The 20,514-nt window shown below is 42.5% G+C and overlaps 1 protein-coding gene across 1 annotated transcript in view; it reads right to left on the bottom strand.

Moving 5' to 3' along the window:
• The window catches only part of CFAP58 (cilia and flagella associated protein 58), a 109,332-nt gene extending 91,357 nt beyond the window's left edge, over nt 1-17,975 (bottom strand). The window contains exons 1-3 of the mRNA XM_053668660.1: nt 17,951-17,975; nt 6,897-7,039; nt 753-1,034 (exon numbers count right to left, since the gene is read on the bottom strand). Of these exons, the coding sequence (XP_053524635.1) occupies nt 753-1,034; nt 6,897-7,039; nt 17,951-17,975 (450 nt within the window). The remainder of the gene's footprint in view (nt 1-752; nt 1,035-6,896; nt 7,040-17,950) is intronic.
• Between the last annotated feature and the right edge of the window lie 2,539 nt (nt 17,976-20,514).

Here is a 20,514-nt window from a genome sequence, read left to right as displayed (position 1 = left end):
TCTAAGAAAATGTGTCTTATTTGCCCTAGTCTTTGAATTTATTTGAATTGGCAGATGTTTAGTTGCAAGATGTCAGGGGAATTATCTTAAAAGTTTGCAATTTTTTCTCACCACTTAGGGTTTTAATTATAAATTAAACCCTTATCACCCTGAAATTAACATGGAATATTTATGTTTACCTTCAAAATAATGCAACACACTTAAGGCTGAAAAAATAAAGTATGAGACAAAGCCAGGTGAACCCCTGTTCTCCCCTGACAAGGAACTGGAAGGATCAGGGCAGAAGCAAAGAGATGCTAAGAAAAAAATAATGAAAATTACTATCTGGGTATTCCCAAGGTAATGTCTCCTAAAACAGTGGGGGGAAAAAGGTAGAAATATGAAAATATCTTTAACGAGCTATCATCATGACATATTTAATTACTATTCATCTTGTATCAAACAAGATATAATGACACTCCTAATATTACAATGATCCCTAAGTCTCTTTGCTAACCCATTATTTCTTAGAAACCAAGCTAGTAAGGTTTTACATTATTTTCTAAATAGTGAAATTCACCCCGTCTAATTATTTTCTTTGCAAAAGAACATTATTCCCTAGGCTTAATGAATGTATGAATCATGTACATTTTAACTGAATAACTCATTTACGACCAGCCCAGAGCTGTCAATATGATGAAAGGATGACGTTTTAAATGCAGGAGGCACTGATGGCGGCTCTCCCTTGATTCCGTTTCCAGAAGATCACTGACCTTTTTCAAGGAGGCGATGGTGGTCTGATCATCCTGGGAGAGCTTCAGGGCAGTAGCGACCTTCGCAGAATTAACCACAATCTCTGCATTGAGCTCCCTGCACTTGGCCATCAGACGTTTTTCGTTGTCATAAGACTTTTTCATGATGGCATGAAGCTTCTCATATTCAGTCTTAAATCGCTCCAGACCTTTGTCTCCTGAGAGTTCATTGAGAACCTCCTGAAAATCCTTTTCAATTTCTTCATATGCAGTTTCTTCCAGCACTGGTTTGTCACCCTTCTCCTGTGCAGAAGAGCAGGGATGAGAATGAGCATTCCAACATTTGCACCATGACTATTCAGGAATTATTGTTAACATCCATGAATTAAAGACCTTCAGACAAGCAAAGTAAAAGCACTGCCAAGCAGAACATTTCAGACTATGTGTTGGGAACAACTATATAATGTTCATTCCCGGATGCTACATATACAAATATACAGGGGTACGCAAAAGTAGGTTTATATTTGTGAGTACACAAAACAGAGCTTATTCTTGTATTATTATTTATTATTTATTATTTCTTTGTATTACAACTGTAAACCTACCTTTGCCCATTCTGTATATAATATTTTCTACCACATGATATTGTTATGCGTTAGATTAAATGGGATAATTCATATTCAAAATGTTCAATTTAGCCAAGTGTCTGGCAAATAGTAGGTACTCAATATAATATTGATAGCTGTGATGATTATTCCAAGCCCTCATCTATTTTCATTTGATCCTACTTCTTACTGCCTCCAGAATTACAGAGGAAATCCATAGCACATTGAGGTCAGACACAGGGAGATCTTGATATAAATACCATGAAATCGCACATACAGTGAAACCTATAGAAAATATGGGATAATCTCCTAAAAGACATTCCATCATTTTTATTCCTTAAGAACATTAGGCTAGGTCTTCTCCACAAGTATATTTAAATGTCCCCTGTGCAATGCTCATGTGTCTTTTCCACATCTGCTTTCCATGATCCACTGAACAACAAGTTATTAAAACTATAAGCCCAGACATGCCCATGTAATTCAAGCACATCTGGCTCTGACTGAGATGAGAACCCAGGAGTTAGTTACATAAGAATTCTTTTTTCCAACCCCTTCCTACATAACAGGTGCTCTGAGACCAAAAAAAAAAAAAAAAAAAAAGACCAAAATGAAGGAATTGATCAAAGCTCCAGAAAAAAATACAACTAAGTAATGAAGAGATAGCCAAACTATCAGATGCACAGTTCAAAATACTGGTAATCGAGGTGCTCAAGAATTGGTTGAGTATGGTCACAAAATACAGAAAAAAAATGAAGGCTATGAAAAGTGAAATAAAAGAAAATGTACAGGGAACCAACAGTGAAGGGAAGGAAACCAGGATTCAAATTAATGATTTGGACCAGAGGAAAGAAATAAACATTCAACCAGAGCAGAGTGAAGAAACAAGAATTCGAAAAAATGAGGAGAGGCTCAGGAACCTCTGGGATAATTTTTAATGTTCCAACATCAGAGTCATAGGGGTGCCAGAAGGAGAAAAGGAAGAGCAAGAAATTGAAAACTTATTTGAACAAATAATAAAAGAGAACTTCCCCCAATCTGGCAAAGGAAATAGACTTCCAGGAAGTCCAGGAAGCTCAAAGACAGTCCCAAAGAAGTGGACCCAAGGAAGCACATACCAAGGCACGTCATAATTTCATTAGCCAAGATTAAAGATAAGGAATCTTAAAAACAGCAAGAGAAAAGGAGACAGATAACTACAAAGGAGTTGCTATAAGACTATCAGCTGATTTCTCAAAAGAAATCTTACAGGCAAGAAGGGGCTTGAAATAAATATTCCAAGTCATGAAAGGCAAGGACCTACATCCAAGATTACTCTATCCAGCAAAGCTATCATTTAGAATGGAAGGGCAGATAAAGTGCTTATATCAGATAAGGTCAAATTAAAGGAGTTCATCATCACTCATCCCTTATTATATGAAATGTTAAAGAGACGTATTTAAGAAAAAGAAGATAGCTCAGTGGATTGAATGTGGGCCTGCAAACCAGAGGATTGAGGCTCGATTCCCAGTCAGGGCACATGCCTGGGTTGCAGGCCAATTCCCAGCAGGGGATGCATGACAGGCAACCATACACTGATATTTCTCTCCCTCTCTCCTTCCCTTCCCCTCTAAAGATAAGTAAATATTTTTTAAAAAAGAAAAAGAAGATAAAAAATATGAACAGTAAAATGACAACAAACTCACAACTATTAACAACTGAACGTAAAAAGAACAAAAACAAACTAAGCAAACAACTAGAACAGAAACAGAGTCACAGAAATGGAGATCACTTGGAGGGTTATCAGCAGGGAGGGGGAGTAAGGGGGAAAAAGTACAGGGAGTAAGTAGCATAGACAGGGGAAGGTTAAGAATAGTATAGGAAATGGAGAAGCCAAAAAACTTATATATATGACCCATGAACATAAACTAAAGCAGGAGAATGCAGGTGGGAGGTAGTGTGTGGGCCAGAGGGAAATAAACAAGAGAAAATGAACAACTGTAATAGCATAATCAAAAAGAAGAATTCTTTTCTCCCTAGTGTATGTGTTGAATTGTGTCCCTCAAAAAGTTATGTTGAAGCTCTAACCCCCAATACTTGTGAATGTGACCTTATTTGGAAGTAGAGTCCTTGCATATATAATTAGTTTAGCTGAGGTCATAAAGGAGTAGGGTGTGTCCTAATCCAACATTACTGGTGTCCTCATAAAAGGAGGCGGGATTATAACTTTAAGTGGGATTATAACTGTATTGTGATGGACTTTAACCAAATTTGTTGTGGTAATCATTTTGCAGTATATACATATAGCAAATCATTACACAGAGTGGGCAAACGCAGGTTTACATTTGTGAGTCCACAAAACACAGTTTATTCTTGTATTATTATTTATTTATTACTGTACTATTTTCCATAGGAACAACTGTAAACCTACTTTTGCCCACCACTGTGTTGTACCTAAAACTAAAACAATGTTACATGTGGATTAAACCTCAATACAAAGCAATGGGGGTGAATTTGGACACAGACAGACACAGGGAAATGCCACATGGAGATGGATGCACCGATTAGACTGAGGCAGCTTCAAGCCAAGGACAGCTAAGGATCGCTGGCTACCAGCAGAAGCTACGAGGAAGCAAAAAAGGATTTTACTGAGTCTCGAAGGAACATGGTCCTACCACCACCTTGATCTCAGATTTCTAGTCTCCAGAACTGAGAAACAATAAATTTCTGCTATTTCAAACCACCCAGTTTTGCAGTACTATGTTATGGCTGCCCTAGCAAACTAATGCACCCACTTCTTGTTAGGTACAGCACAATAAACGAAAAGAATAGTCAATGCATTTATTCATTTATTCAGTAAATATTTATCAAACAACTGCTATATGTAGGTTGGAATGATGGAGCCTGTAGGAGAGACCAAGGTAAAGAGTAAACAACCCTCCCACAGGAAATTTATACCTTCATACTTGATGGGGTATGTTTTCCCATAATGAAAGTATAGAATTTGATACCTGCCATAAAATAGATTCAAAACTCTATGAGGACAGAGTTATTCCCAGCAGCAAGAAGTAAAGCAAATTTCAGGCCCAATTTGATCAGGCCCAATGGGTATCAACAACCAATGGGTATTAACACTGCTATGGCACATAAAGATATTTATGTTGGAAACATGGTTTCAGCATGAATTAATCAGAGAGGAACTGTGATATTCCCTCATTCAATACCTATCTAAAGTGTTCACTACCTGCCAGGCCCTGTTTTAGGTGCTGGGAATATCAATTAGTGGGGAAAAGGAAAACCTGAGAAAATGGAATGTTCGCAGGTGAATATGGAGACAGAGGGAATTCCTGGCAGATGACAAAGCATGAGCAAAGGTTCGGAGCCAAGGAAGTATCTAAAATTTGAGACTGAATAAGAAGTTCTAGTTGGCTAAAGTATAAGAAGGGAGAAAGGCTTTGGCATCAAAGCTCTATTGCTAATCAAAGAAAACAACTAGACAATCTTTGATCCCAATAATAAAGTAAAATTCAAATTCACCCTGCCCTGGCTGGTGTGGCTCAGTGGATTGAGCACTGGCCTCCAAATCACAGGGTCATTGGTTCAATTTCCAGTGAGAGCACATGTCTGGGTTGCAGGCCATGTTCCCAATGGGGGAGTATATGAGAGGCAACCACACATTGATGATTCTCTCCCTCTCTTTTACCTTCCCTTCCCCTCTCTCTAAAAATAAATAAATAAATAATTTTTTTTTAATTCACTCTAAATATTCTGGGCAACTAGTCTCATTTTCCTTCTGCTTTGACAAGCCTGTCTTGGGCAACATGAAGAAAGTCTGCATATTTTTGGTTTTCAAACACATTAGTACTATTGATTAAATTTCTAAGGACAGCATGCGAGCAGAACAGGGCCCACAACTTAAAATAGATGTCAACTCCCAAGCATATCTATCATGTCATGTAACCATGTTAGTGCTAATGTTAAACTCAATAGAAGTCGTCTTCCTGACTACAAGCAGATTATTGCAAAGATAGCAATACAGCAATTTCACAAAGGAGGAAAAATCACATTAAGGAAATACGGAGCTGCTGCTGCTGCTCCGTGCTTTCCCCTTGTTGATGCTAAACATGAACACACTCAAAAATATATCACAGCAATGTTCTCGGTTCCATCCCTGTACGTGGTATTCATGTCAACACTTGATCATCAGCCTCATGATTTGTCCGCAGACCTGGGTTCCCTGTACACCTGGCACTCAGCACAAGCATGGAAAAATATCAAAGGAAGGAAAGTTTCAAAGAAACTTTTATGAATGAGAGAGATTTGTTTATATTGCTATTACTATTAAAAGCAAAGCAAGAATTATCTCTTAGCTGTGACCAACAACCAATGGGTATTAACACTGCTATGGCACATAAAGATATTTATGTTGGAAACATGGTTTCGGCATGAATTAATCAGAGAGGAACTGTGATATTCCCTCATTCAATACCTATCTAAAGTGTTTACTACCTGCCAGGCCCTGTTTTAGGTGCTGGGAATATCAATTAGTGGGGAAAAGGAAAAAGGGAGAGAGAGCAGCAATGAAAAATGAGTGAGAGGAAAAAATGAGAGGAAATGAAGACTTATGAAAGCAGAGACGAGAAAAAGTTGGCTGAGATTAAGTGAGAAGAAAAACAGGAGGAAGAAATAAGGGGAGATAATGAAAGGAAAGGGAGACCGGGAATAATTATTTCATAGTATTGGTATGTGGGGCTAATATGCAGAAAATGAAGAATGAAATAAACCAAGCTGACTAGTGGGGAGGAAGAAAATAAAAGCAAATAACAGGGGAAGAGAAAATTAGGAATGGGAGGAGGAGATGGGGAGAGAAGATATGAATGAGCGAGGGGGAAGATGGGCCTACTACAGTGTGGGGGAGTGAATAAAGGCTACAGGATCATAGCAAGATGGTCAGTGATAACGCAGAGCACTGGTGATGGACTGAAGAGCTTAACGAAGTTGTGTCACAGCAGGTAATCAGTTAAATCATGGTGTGACCCAAGTTTAAGAGTCAGTGAATAGGGGTGACAGTAGATATCTATGAAGACTTCTTGTAGGTCCCATGTCAGTGAGACATCAACATGTCTATGTGTACCTCTCTTGTGGATCAAAATGTAGGAGTGGGTGAGTGCCTGTCGCAAATTTCCTACTACGCTTAGCACAGAGCCAATTTAATAGTAGGGGTGGGGAATATCCACACAATTAAAGGACGGAAAGGAGGGAATGGGGCCAGAGCCGACTGGGACGGACTGAGGTAAGGCTGTGGATAGGACTAGGATGTTGATGCGCAAAGTATTGGAATCAGTGGGTATGGCAGAGGACAGTAGGAGAGGGACAATGGGGAGGGGTGGAAGCAGAGGCGACACAGAGAAGGGCGCTGACTCCTGACCTCAGCCATCCTGACGCTGTCTGGCGGTGCCCTCAGAGTCTGCTGTGGACGTCGCAGAAACTGGGCAGGAGTCTGAGGAAGGGGCTGTGTACTGCCCCCAGCGTTTGAAACCGCACCACGTTACCACGTTACACGTTACCGCGTTATTTCTATTGCCAGCAAGTAGGCGCTCGGCGGTGCGTCCTCCCGTCGCCTGGCAACGGCCACGCCCTCTAAGGAGAGTAATTGGACGTTCGAATCGGGAGGAGCCTCTGAGGCCCGCCTCTGGGCGGTGTTCCTCCGAGAAATACACAAGTATTCTGAATGGGGTGGGACCAAGGAAGTAAGGGGTCAGTGCCTCTTATTTCTCAGAGCTACTACTAGCTCTGCTAAGCTAGTTGTAGTCTCAGGGTATGCGCAGAAGTTAGAAACACCAAAGAGAAAGGAGAGGAAGGATGGCAAGAAGCAACTAAGAAAGAGGACTGTGGAGGAGACTGGGGAGCTGGCAAAGGAGAACCGAAAGACTAACGCTTACAAAGAAATGTGGATCAGACGGTTCTGCAAGAGAAAAGGACCGGCAGCCACCCTCTGCCCTCTGACAGAGAGATTCTGTCATGGGAACAAGAAGTCATCTCAATTCGAGTGAATTCCAACCCTTAGGAAGTGATTACTGTGTGCAAGACACAGGCAGGAAAAACGAAAGTAGAAAACAGAGCTTGCCTTCAAAAGGTTTGGTCACTGGTGGTGAGAAAAAATGGGATGCAGAGCTCAAGACGCCCTGGGAAAACGTACCTGGGTATTGGAGCCAAGTGGGGAAAACCTGTCTAGCACCTGGGGCTCCTCTCTCAAGACCCTTTCTCCCCCTACCCCCACCTCCTTCCCTTTCGCCTCCACACCCCTTAGGCTTCAGGTACAGAGAATGGATGAAATTAAACTTCTTGGTTCATGAATCATGCAAGATACCTCTCTTTTTATTTTTTCCCCTTTATCCCTATTCCTACTCCCACTCCTCATCCTCAGCCCCATTGGCATTCATGCTACTGAGCTTGGATATGTATTTTTGAAAAATGTATAGCATTTTTAGTGGTATCAGACTTTCAGGTATCATCTTATTTTCTCCTTGTTTCACTCAGCATTCTTTTTCAGTGTCTATCCATGGTTGTAGTTGGTATTGTAATCCCAGTTCATTGCTTCTGGTTGCTGCATAGTATCCATTGGACATCCACACATTTCACCTCCATCCCCCAAATGATGGATACCAAGGCTGCCTCCACATCTCCAATACCACAAACAATACAGCAATGATCATCCTTGTCTGTGGTCCTTTAGAGACCTGTGTGCAACTCCCTCTGAAACATATGTGCCTAGGAGTGAGATTGCTCAAGTCATGGGGAGTACACAGGGCCACAGGATTTGATTGTGCACAAAGACACCCAGCCAGGAGGCCAGTGGAGGCTGAGAAGCAAGCCCCACTCCCTCCCCCATATCTTGTGCCCTAGGAGAAAGAGAAAAGTTCTGTTCCCCAGTCAAGTCATGAGCCTAAGAAGGCTGGACTACCCAGGGGTTGTGCCTCTTTCCAAATGTATCTGCCCAGTGGTGAACTCCATTTTCCAGCGGCACAAAGGTGTCCAGTAGCCTGATAAAAGCCTGAGTATTTAACTTCACCAAGTACTGCCAGACCGCACACCAGAATTGCTGCCCTATACTATACTCCATACACAGTGTGAGGGTCTCTGTCCCCCATTCCCACCCTTGCCACTATGCAGTAGTTTATATATTTATAAATTCACATGATGTTTACTAAGTGCATGATACTATTCTAAGTGCCGTATAAATACTCATTTAATGAGTCAATTTTTTAAACATTTCTGTCTATTGCCCTGGCTGGTATAGCTCAGTGGATTGAGTGCAGGCCTGAGAACCAGAGGATCGAGGCTCGATTCCCCGTCAGGACACATGCCTGGGTTGCAGGCCAGTTCCCAGCAGGGGACACGCAAGAGGCAACCGTACATTGATATTTCTCTCCCCCTCTCTTTCCCTTCCCTCTAAAGATAAATAAATAAAATCTTTAAAAATGTTTCTGTCTATTGAAAAGCATCAACACTTTTTTTAAATCAGCATTTCTCTGACTACTAGTGAAGTTGAGCATTTATTTATATATTCATAAGCCACCTGGGGTCTCCTTTTGTGAATTGTCTATTTCTAGCACTTCCCTATTATGCTATTGGTCTTTTCCTTTTTGATTTGCAAGAGGTCTTTGCAAAGTCTGGAAAATCATCTGCTTTCAAAGATTGGAAACTTCTCCTGTGACATCCTTTGTAGAACAATAATCCTTAATTTTGTACCCCTTTATATATTTTTTAATTTTTATATGCCTTTTTCAGTGCGATTTAAGAAGTCCTTTTCAATCCCAAGGTCATAAAGGTATTCTCCGTCATTGTTTTCTATTAGCTTCATAGTTTGACTTTTCCACACTCAGTTCTACAATCCATCTGGAGTTCATCCTTTCATTTGTGTTGGAGATGAGGATTTGATTTTCTTTTTCTCAATGGAGTGAGCCACCGTGTCAACACCTCGGTTCCTCAGTGTACATGAGTGTGTTCTGAGATATCTGGTCTGATCCTGCGTCAGTGCCGTGGGTTTTATCACTGCGGTTTTGGGACCAGGCATCATGGTTAAAGGGCAGGACCCCCACCCCTACTTCTGTCAAGGCTACATTGGCTATTCATGAAACTTTATCATCCCATATAACTTCAGGGTGTTTTTCAAGTTCCTCACGAGAAATTTTCATTGGAACTTCATTGAATTTATGAATTCACTTGTGGAAATTACCATTTGTGCAATGATATCTCATTCGTGAACTGAGACCTGTATTTCTGGTGGACAACAGGACAAACCCTGGCTGAGGCACAGTGGGGGTGGGTGGCAGATGAAGCTGACGAAGCTAATAGAAATGGGGTGCAGACGGGCCTCACAACTCAGGCTGCCTAGTATCTTTACAGGAAACCTGACTCCACATTGGGGCCACCAGCTGTGGGACCACCATGATCTAGAGAGACTCAGTAACATTCCTGAAGGTACATGACATCGGAGAATGACCTAGCCATTCCTGTCTGGTGCTATTGTGAGGTCTGTGCCTTCTCGTTCCACAGGAAACTCCTAAAGGACCCTTGCACAAGCAGGTGACCTGCCAAGGTGACAGTAATTCAACCCAGAAGACACTCTTTCTAAATATCTGCTACGTAGCAGGCGCAGGCTGGCACAAAAACCCCAGACGTGACGAAGGCAGAGTCACTGCCATTTGCATTGGGGGAAAGGGCAAAAGAGCGAAAGAAAAATGTACAATTCTAACACAGTATGGTGAGATCCCTTAGAAAATGGGTGCTCAGGGAATCTAGACACTGATACTTGAAAGCATTACTTAAGAGGTGGGGAAAGAAAGACCCGAACATGGGAGATCAGGGAACCACAGGACACTGAAAGGAACAGGACATGTTAGACTCACAGGAAAGAGATGCGGGTGGACATAAACATGAATGAATGAATGAATGGATACGAGCATGGGTGGTTGGACAAATTAATTTAGGCTGACGAAAGAAAATGCTTTGCTCCTGATTTTTCAGATGACTGACAAACACCAACCTGCTCCCCTTTGTTGTTGTAATTCAAAGGGGCACTAGGTGGCATTATACCACCAAAAGTCCTCCCAGAATACAGGCCCACCTGGATTCAGCCAGCCCCTAATTTAGACGAAGAGCTTCTATCAATCTCCTGTGTCACATTACACCCACTTAATTTATTAACTGAGCACGTACTATATTCCCAGCCCTAGACTGTAGAGGATATGAAGGAGTTAAAAGGATCTCTTCCCCCAAAGAGCATACGAAGCAAAATATGCATGCCATCCCTCCCCCACACAAAAATTTTTCAAACAGGCAGAGGCAGGATGTAATGAGGATGTCGAGACTTACTATCCAGTGTAATCCGAACCTTTTGACCTTCTGGTGCCTTCCTACCACACCTTGTCACACTGGATTCTTCAGTTCCTCACACGTCCTGTTCTTTCCCACTGCTTGGAATTCACACACACTGACCTCTGTCTAGAATACTCAGTTCTCCCTCTTCACCTGGCCAACGCCCACCTGACCTTCCTACAAGTCTCTCTTCCTCAGGGGGACCTTTTCTGACCAACCCCCAACCCCAGACACCTTTTCAAGCACCACGTGTTCCACTTCTTGGACCAAACCGACAATATCTCTCTTCTCCACCAGGCTGTCAAACGACAAGAGGACAAGGACCACATATGTCTTGTCCAGCCCTGTTTCCACTGGTGTTATGGCTGAATTGTATCCCCCTAAAATTCATATGTTGAAGCGCTGGCCCCCAAGTACATCAGAAGGTGACTATATTTGGAGATGGGGCCCTTAAAAGGATAATTCAGTGAAAATGAGGCCCTTTGGGTGGGTCCTGATCCAATCTGACTGATGTCCTTGTAAGAGGAAAGTTGGACACACAAAGAGACACCAGGGAAACACACGCGGAGGAAAGACACGGATGAAAAAGGAGCCATCGGCAAGGCAGACACAGGCCACAGGAGAAACCAAACACTTTGATTCCATTTCTAGCCCACAGAACTGCGAGCAAATACGCTTCTGTTGCTTAAGCCACCCAGCTGGTGGGACTTTATTATGGCAGCGCCAGCAAACTAATATAAATGACCATCACTCCTCTCAGGATGTAACTATTAAGTGAACAACTATTGAATGAATTCTAAAACAGGGAAAACCAGTGAAGGATGGCATTATTAGGGAAAGGTACATGGTAGACATAGCTCTTGGACTTGATCTGAAATGATAACATAGGAATTATAGACATGGAAGAAAATAGAAGGAATTCCAAGTATGAAAATAGCCTTGGGCAGATACAAAGACAAGAATGCAAAACTCCTGCAGCAGAGCGGGTGGGGCCCCCATCAGGCGCTGGTGGACACTGATGTTGAGGGTGTAGGTGGACGATGGGAGCTTTGGGAAAATAGTAAACAAGCAGCTGCCAACTCAAAGACCAGAGACAGCCACAGACAGACCCATTCACTCTGCCAGATCACCTGAATGTGTGGTCATGAAGTAGAGTACCTCTGCACAGCTCGTTGTTTAAACCTGGATGTAAGTGCCTCCTAGGACACCTAAGCTGTGTGCTGTGACTCGGTAATAGAAACAGCGTTCTGCACACAGTGCTCACCCCTTCAACAGCACCGGGGGAGGAGATAAAGCGAAACTCCCAGAAAGCAGACAGAAACTCTAATGTGCAGCCCTGCACAGAAATCCCCAGCCTGCAATGCAAAGCCACTGTTCCCTCACAAGAGGCTACTTCTCTAATGGATTGCAGAGCTCCTAGGAGCAATTTGGGGGGCTTCTACACAGCCCACAATCCTCTAGTGAGACCAGTAAAGATAATGTTAGGAGTGAGACTGGTGACTCCCACCCAGAAATACACTTCTCCCTGAAGCCAAAGTGTCCTAGACAGCTCTCCCTGCTCCCCAGGGTCAGCTGGAAGGGTCAGGAGTGGAGACCTAATCCACATAAGGCCAATTCCATTCTTTCTCCTGGGAATTTGAAGTCAGGACCCAGCCTTGCAAGTCACTTCGTTCTGAGGCCTGGCCCTAAGTGAAACCCAGGGGAGGCAGAGAAAGGTGAGCTGCGTGGAGGGAAGAATAAAGCAAATGAGCAAGGAGGGGGAACCCACGGACCGAGAGGAAAGGACAGTTGGGGGAGAGGGAACTTCCTTGGTTGTCGGTGCCCCTTCAGATTCTGGCTACCGTCCCTGAGGAGGCCCACCCACACCTGCTCTCTTGCTAGATACTTTCATTCTTCCTAACAAAGTCACCTCATTTGTTTCATCTACAGGAAGTGAGTTTCCATGGCTTACACCTGCCTCCACTCCAAAAACAGCCCCAAAGCCCTGACCAACACGGGTCTTCTTCGTACAGTCATTCTTGTGAAATCTCTGTGTTTAGTACCGGTGAAATCTAAAACCCACACCTGTAGTCTCTCCAAAACAGGGCAAACACTGCTCAGGTCATCGTATCTAACATTTCTCCTCCAGGCTGCTGGGAAGATTAAAAGCCCACGTGTGGCAGAAAATTGTTATCATTTATCAGCTGCCCCTATACTCACCTTAGATGACAGAGCAGAGTCCCAGCTGGCTAGTACTTTCCAAAACCGTTCAGACCATATTTTATTTCTTTAATCTGCTCCATTTCCAGCCTGCTGCAGAGGTAACTTAACAGAACATTTGTGGAGCATTTGACATCAATTCCCAAAGGGTCTTCATACAAAGTCCTCTCTTGATACCAAAGGAGGCAAGGAAGCTCGGACAGATTTATTGGGAAGACTGAAAGGTCAGGCACGTGGAGGAAGCGGCAGGCAACCTGCCACCACAGGAGATCATTCTTACCGGGAGAAGGAGATGACAGTGTCACAGCCACCCAGTCATCTTACCCGGCTGAAACTTTAATGGCTTAACAGCAGTCTTCCCATCAGATTACTGTTGGGTATGACAAGTTAGGCTTGTTCATTTAGTCCGTGCTTCTCACCCAAGAGGCCAAAGCCATGGTGACCTACACAGACCTGCCAACTACCCAGATTAGTTGAAAGGACTGGCTTCACACAACCTGTTTCCACTCATATAAAGAAACAAATTGAATAAGTGAGTGAATAAGCAAATAAATGAATAAATAAAATAGTTTAATCAAATTGATGAGGGGTCAATATTTTTATCTCTACTATCCCCTGAAAACACCATATTTGCAAGTACCTCTAGACTCTACATATGCAGGTCCCTTGTCTGAAATGCCCTGTCTCCCTCTTTGTCCAGTGATCTTTTTTAAGATTCAGCTCAGTGTCACCTCCTCCAGGAAGTCTTCCCTGGTTAGGCACCCCTCTTCTGTGTTGCTAGAAAACACGAGTGTCCCTCTGTCAATACACTGTATTTTAATTGTATATTTATTGCTATGTCCTTCCCATACAACCAGAAGAACCAGTCTTTTATATATCGGTGGTGCTGATACATAAGAGATATCCAAAATAGAAGGTGTGATGAAAAAAGAAAAGAAGGAAAGGAAGGAACTAAAGAAGAAAGAAGACGGAATACAGTTGGCCTGTACACTAAGATGCACAGCAATTACTTCTGCAAGTCATTAGTGATTAAGGAAAGTTAAAAGCTATGGGAACACAAACATTTAAGATTCTAAGGAAAGTGAACAAAATCACCACCAAGGACACACCAGGTCCCCAAACAGAAGTAGTAAGAATAATGATTAGATTTCCGGCCAAGAAAGAGGCGTAGGTGGAAACACTGTGCCTCCTCACACAACCAAGTTTAAAGATAACAAAATTTTAGTAACAAAAACACAGCCAAAACACGGAAAATTGAACTGTACGGAAGTCCGACAACAACAAACCATTCAGCCAGATCGGTAAGATGGGCAGAGTCAGCGTCAGAGCAGGGTTGGGCAGGAAAGCCAGGAGCGCAAGTGGTGGTTGGCAGATCCCAGGCTCGGGATGGCAATGGACGGACCCAGTGAGGGCACAGGGCGGCTGGCTGACCGAGTCACGCATCTGAGCACAGATAAACCAAGCGAAGGAACGAACAGTGGGACAGACTGCTCAGGCCAGGGCCCCAGCAACGGGAATTAGAGCCTGACAACACCAATTGGAAAGACTTTTTGGGTCGAGGTACCAGGAGAGACCCACAGGGTTCTGGAGGATACACAAGCCCACACCCCTGGGAACCAGCACCAGAAGGGCTCAATTTGCTTGTAAGAAGCAGCAGAGGGCACAGAAATCTGAGACAGAGCGGAACAAACGCCATTACCCCTCTCTGACCCCACCCCCACATACGGCGTCACAACTCAGCGACCTGGGTGGCCCCGCCCTGGTGAACACTAAGGCTCCACCCCTCATACGTAACAGGCCCCACAAGACCAAAACGTTATGGCTCAAACAGAAGAACAAATCAAAGCCCCAAAACCAATACTTTTAAGCGACCAAGAGATAGCCAACCTATTGGATGCACAGTTCAAAACACTGGTGATCAGGATGCTCACAGAACTGGTTGATTTTAGTCACAAATTAGAGGAACATATGAAGGCTAAACTAATGGAAATGAAGGGAAATGCACAGGAAACCAATAGTAATGGAAAAGAAACTGGGACTCAAATCAAGGGAGGGAACCAGAAGGAAGAAGAAAATGATCAAACAGGAAAATATGAAGAAACAAGAATTCAAAAAAATAAGGAGAGCCTTAGGAACCTCCAGGAGATCTTTAAATGTTCCAACATCAGAATTATAGGGGTACCAGAAGGGGGAAAGGAACAGCCATGAGTGGAAAACTTATTTGAAAAAATAATAAAGGAGAATTTCCCCAATCTGGCAAAGGAAATAGCCTTCCAGGAAATCCAGGAAGCTCAGAGAGTCCCAAAGAAGTTGGACCCAAGAAGGAACACACCAAGGGACATCATAATTACATTAGCTAAAATTAAAATGAGGGAGAGAATCCTAGAAGCAGCAAGAGATAAGAAAACAGTCACCTACAAAGGAATTCCCATCAGACTGTCAGCTGATTTCTCAAAAGAGACCTTACAGGCAAGAAGGGGCTGGAAAGAGGTATTCCAAGTCATGAAATCCAAAGACCTACATCCAAGATTGCTCTATCCAGCAAAGCTTTCATTTAGAATGAAAGGGCAGATAAAGTGCTTCTCAGATAATCACTAAGCCCTTATTATATGAAATGTTATCTAAGAAAAAGAAGATAAACAATATGAACAGTGAAAGGACAGCAAACTCACAGTTATTAACAACCACACCTAACAAAAGCAAACTAAAAGGACAGCTACATCAGGAGTGGAACCATAGAAATGGAGATCACATGGAGGGTTAGCAACAGGGGAGTTGGGGGAGGAGAAGTGGGGAGAAGGTACAGAGAATAAGTAGCGTAGACGGTAGGTAGAAAATAGGGGGGAGGGCAAGAATAGTATGGGAAATATAGAATCTAAAGAACTTGTGACACGTGGACATAAATGAAAGGGGGAGAATACTGGGGGAGGGGTGTGCAGGGTGGAGGGGAATGAAGGGGGGAATAGGACAACTGTAATGGCATAATCAATAAAATATATTTTCAAAAAAGAATAACAATTAAATGCATTTATCTCATTTCTCTTCCCATCTGATACAAGTGGCAAAGAACCAAGTCTTTATCTTCCTCTCCCCACCCCAGGGCCAAATGCACAGTAGGTACTCAAAAAAGTGGAGGCCCTGCTTCTCGTGGCAGCAAAGACAGACATCTAGAAAATGAAACCCTTTGCTACATGAAAGGACTAGCCTCTCTTTCCTGCCCTTTATGTAGGTTGCTTTCTTTCCAATATCTGCCACCAGATCTACTGAATAATTTCAGCAGCAGAAGATACCTGCTGAGCATCTACTGTGAACAGGTGTTCTCTGAGGCAATTGGAGGGAAGCAAAAAGCCTGGACCAACCCCAACCCCCACCCCCAACCAAAGGAGCTTGAAACCCAATTTAAGCTAAGCAGAATAATTCAAGTCTCCAGGATGGCAGAGACCAGTCTAAAATGCCAGTATGTTTTAGGATCTAACACCAGACTCTGCAAACTTTTTCTGCAAAGGACCAGATTAAGAGCTATTTTGGGCTTCACGGGCGCACGTGGTCTCTGCAGCAGCTACTTGACTCTTCCATCATAGCACAAAAGCAGCCACAGACAATGCTTAAATGAATGGTCATAGTTATGAGCCAATAAAACTTTATTTACAGAAGCAGGTGTTGCTCTGGAGTTGGCCTGTTGGCCATAGTTTGCTGATTCCTAATTTAGCACAAAGCCTGCCATATAGGAGGTGATTAAATATTTATTGAACCAATAGATGGATGGATGGGTGGGTGAATAAAGGTTTTTCTAAGTTACAGCACGGTGATTTGTTTTAAAGCCCCTGTGTATCATCTTTAGAATTAACTGTAGGGAGAGATAAGCTTGGTACAAATTATCTGACAGTCTTTCCCCCTCCGAGTGATGTGTGGATGGAAATTGAACAAGTATAAACCACCAACAGCTTTCATAACAGACATGTGAGCCAGCAGGGTGATTTAAAGGAGCATTTTTTCAAACTGTGGATCATGACTAATTAGTAAATTGTGACCAGCATTTTTTTTTCATAAAAGGGCAATGATTGAAATTTAAAAAAAGAAGAGGGACTATACCAGGGTATATCACAATTAGTAAGCATAAACATTGCTTTTAAAGAAATTTTAAATTATAACACACTTGTGTGTGAGTATATTGGATTCTGAGGTAATACATATTTTCAAATAGTTTAAAAATATTCTAACTATTGTCATCTCACTTGGGGGGAAATTCAGTGGAGTTGTACATTTGAAGGGGCTTTACAATGAGCATGACATAGAGTTATAGTTAAGGACAAGATTCTGGAGTCAAGTTTCTGGTTCAATGCCTGACTCTGCCACTTATTAGCTGTGTGACATTGGGGAAGTTACTTAGCCTCACTAGGCCTCGTTTTTTCATCTGTGAAATGGGAATACTAATGCTACCTACTCTACAGGGATATTATGAGAAATAATGAGTTGTTACTTGTAAAGTGCTTAGAGTGATACCTAGCACCTAGGGTAAGCTTTAGCTATAATATTCTGTTCTGTTTCTAAGCAAAAATGTGACCTTTAGAATGCGACCTAACTTCTCTGGGCTTCATTTTTGTTAACTAATTTCTAAAGGCCCCACAGGCTCCCACATTCCTAGAAGAGCTGGAGGATTCCCAGGACAGACTTGGAGGGAAAAAACAGCCAAATGCAAATCATCCATCCTGTTCAGCTGGCGCCTTGGAGGTGTCCGCCAAGCAATCTGTTCCAGTGAGACGTCCCGTAAGCCACCTTGTTGTTATCTCTCTCAAAGGTGAATTCTGGATAGTGAGGGATTGACCAAATCAAGGAAAATGCTCCTTTTTTCCATCCGTCAGACCCTTCGTAACTAGCACTGGCTTCCTGTCTCTCCCATTGTCACGTATTTTATTCCATGTACTGGGATAACCACAGCTGGGGGCAAACAGGAAATCTGTCCCCATGTTTGTCTTTTGGTTTTCGTTGCCAGTGTTCCTGACTGTGGAGTACAATGTGAAGCTGCCCACAGTCGGCCCAGTGTTTGGCACAACTTACCTCCCGCTGTGAATTCTGAAGCCATATCTAAGACCTAAGATCGTGAAAAACACATATGAAGAACAAGTCAACAGAAAATACACGAACTTATGGCTGAATATTCACAAATAGAAAAATAAAAATGGCCAGTGATAATGTTCTGTTCAGCCTCACTTACGATTAAAGAAATGCAAATCGAGGCATTGAGATATCTTTTTTTCCTCCACCTATAAAAGAAGCAAACTAAACAAAGTTAGGAAATGGCCACTGCTGAGAAAGATGTAGGCATTCTCACATTTGATGGGTAAGTCTAAATTGGAGCATGTAACCTTTGACCAGCCCCAAACTAACAACGCATTGAGTCAAAGCAGCCACCCACCTACAGACTTAAAAAAAAAAAAGTCCTGTTTGTTTAAGCCTCCTGTAGTCTCAGACACATATAAAATTATAATCAGGTATTCTATTACTTGCAAACAAACACATTTCTAATTAACAGGGTTTTTGTTTTGTTTTTTGTTTTTTGTAAGGGGGTTGCTAAAAGAGAACATGGTTATCTTGCATCGACCTTAACATGAAATTTTCACCCTGGCTGGTGTGGCTCAGTGGCTTGGATGCCGGCCTTCGAACCAAAGGGTTGCCTGTTTGATTCCCAGCCAGGGCACATGCCTAGGTTGCAGGCTGGGTCCCCATCAGGGGTTGCACAGCAGGGAGTGCGTGAGAGGCAACCACACATTGATGTTTCTCTCCCCCTCTTTCTCCCTCCCTTCCCCTCTCTCTAAAAATGAATAAATAAAAAATTTTTAAATGAAAGTTTCTATTATTTCCCCATTAAGCATAGTATTGAACTTCTTTAGGACTGAACTTCACCTTTTTATCAAGCTACCCAAAACAATTTATTTATATATAGACAATAAATTTTATCTCATGGCTTTTCAGCATCTATGGTGATGATCTTTCCATTTTCATTTCATGATGTAGTAATATTCCTTTGATGTGTTGCTGGGATTCCTTGTTAACATTTTACTTAGGTTTTCTAAAGTGGTACTTATAAATGCGATTATTATGTTACTTTTCTTTATTTTCCCCTTTCTAATAAGTTATTTTTATTGAGTTTTTGACTGATATTACTGCCCTGATGAAAAAAAAAGAATTACATTCACTGAGGTTTTTAAATCGAAGTGACTAAATTTTTATTTCTATATATTGTATTTGAGGTCTTACAAATTTGTTGCTCTTTTTTCATAGTGTTATATTCTATGGTTTTGACTCTGTGGTTTTTAACATAACTATTTTATCATCTCCTCCAAATTGTTCTATTGTCTCAAATTCTTAAGGGGCTAATTCCCCAGTTTACTGATTCAATTCACCCCTCATGCAGTTCCATTCCTACTTTGGTTTATAATTTCTTATTATAAACTCATCATCAATGGGAGTTATTCATGCTGTGAGAGATCAGAATAAACAAGTGGTTTTTGTATTTGCCTCTGACAGGACCAAAGGGATTCATCACTTTGGAACCAGCTTTTCTATTGTGTTGAGTTCTGAATTCCCTCAGCACTTGGGGAGTGTAAACTGGGACCTCAGACCAGTGAATGGCATGGGCGAGCCAGTGGTTTCACTTTCGATAGCAAACATTTTTTTAAAATTCATCCAGAGTCCCAGACAAACCACAAACTTCCTCACTGTAGCCTTGGACCAGTGGAAGGATTTCGGGGGGGGGGGGGGGGGGGGGGTGTCTTTCTATCCTCCAGTCACTAAGAGCATTTCCAGTGTCCCAGCTTTAAGTAGAGGTCTCAAGTCCAGATCTCTCCCTTTCTAGAACACGAGGCCAGAGTGGGTACTCACCATCCAGTCCTTAGCCATCAGGGCTTATAATTCTGTTAAATACCCCTAGGTGCCTGAGAGTTCCCTCTTCCCATCGCATACCTAGAGATTCCCTTCTTTCTTTCAACTGTTCTTTTTTTTTCTTTTCTTTTTTTTAGCATTTCTGTGAAGCAGAGGTTACCTGACTTCTTGGACTCTGATGTTCCCCAAAGCTGAATCCTTTGTACTTTCCTGTCTTTTAAAAACCCCTTCTAGACTAACCACAAGGTGCTATGGAAACTACGGGGCAGGGGGTCAGGGGAGGGATGTCTAACTCAGGCATGGGTGTTCGAGGAAGACTTCCGGAAGACAAATCGCTTAATCTGAGACCTGGAGACTGAGCACAAATCAGACAGGAGAAAAAGTGTGCGTGCATTGAGGGTGACAGGTTGGAGGAAGAGGTGGGGTGAAGGTTGCTGGCAGGAGACAGAGCACATGCGAATACCCAGGTGGGTGGGGACAAACCAAGTGTCACATTCTGAGAAGCACAGTTTCCAAGAACTGCAAGGACTTTGGTGTGGAAGGTGAACTGAGATGAGGTTGGTGAGGTAAGTAGGGGCCTTTCATGAATGGCCCATGTGCCAGGTTAGGCCAGTGGACCTCAGGCTGAGAGCAGAGGGAAGCCAAGGAGGCTGACCATCAGGTCACAAAGAGTGAAATCATCAGGTTTAAAAGAAAAACAAATTGAATAACCGTTCCTTATATAAATAAATATACACAAT

This window comes from Artibeus jamaicensis, unplaced genomic scaffold, assembly GCF_021234435.1.
Source record: "Artibeus jamaicensis isolate MK-2021 breed Jamaican fruit bat unplaced genomic scaffold, CSHL_Jam_final contig_490, whole genome shotgun sequence".
Classification (NCBI taxonomy): Eukaryota; Metazoa; Chordata; class Mammalia; order Chiroptera; family Phyllostomidae; genus Artibeus; species Artibeus jamaicensis.
This window is presented reverse-complemented; position numbering and strand designations above follow the sequence as displayed.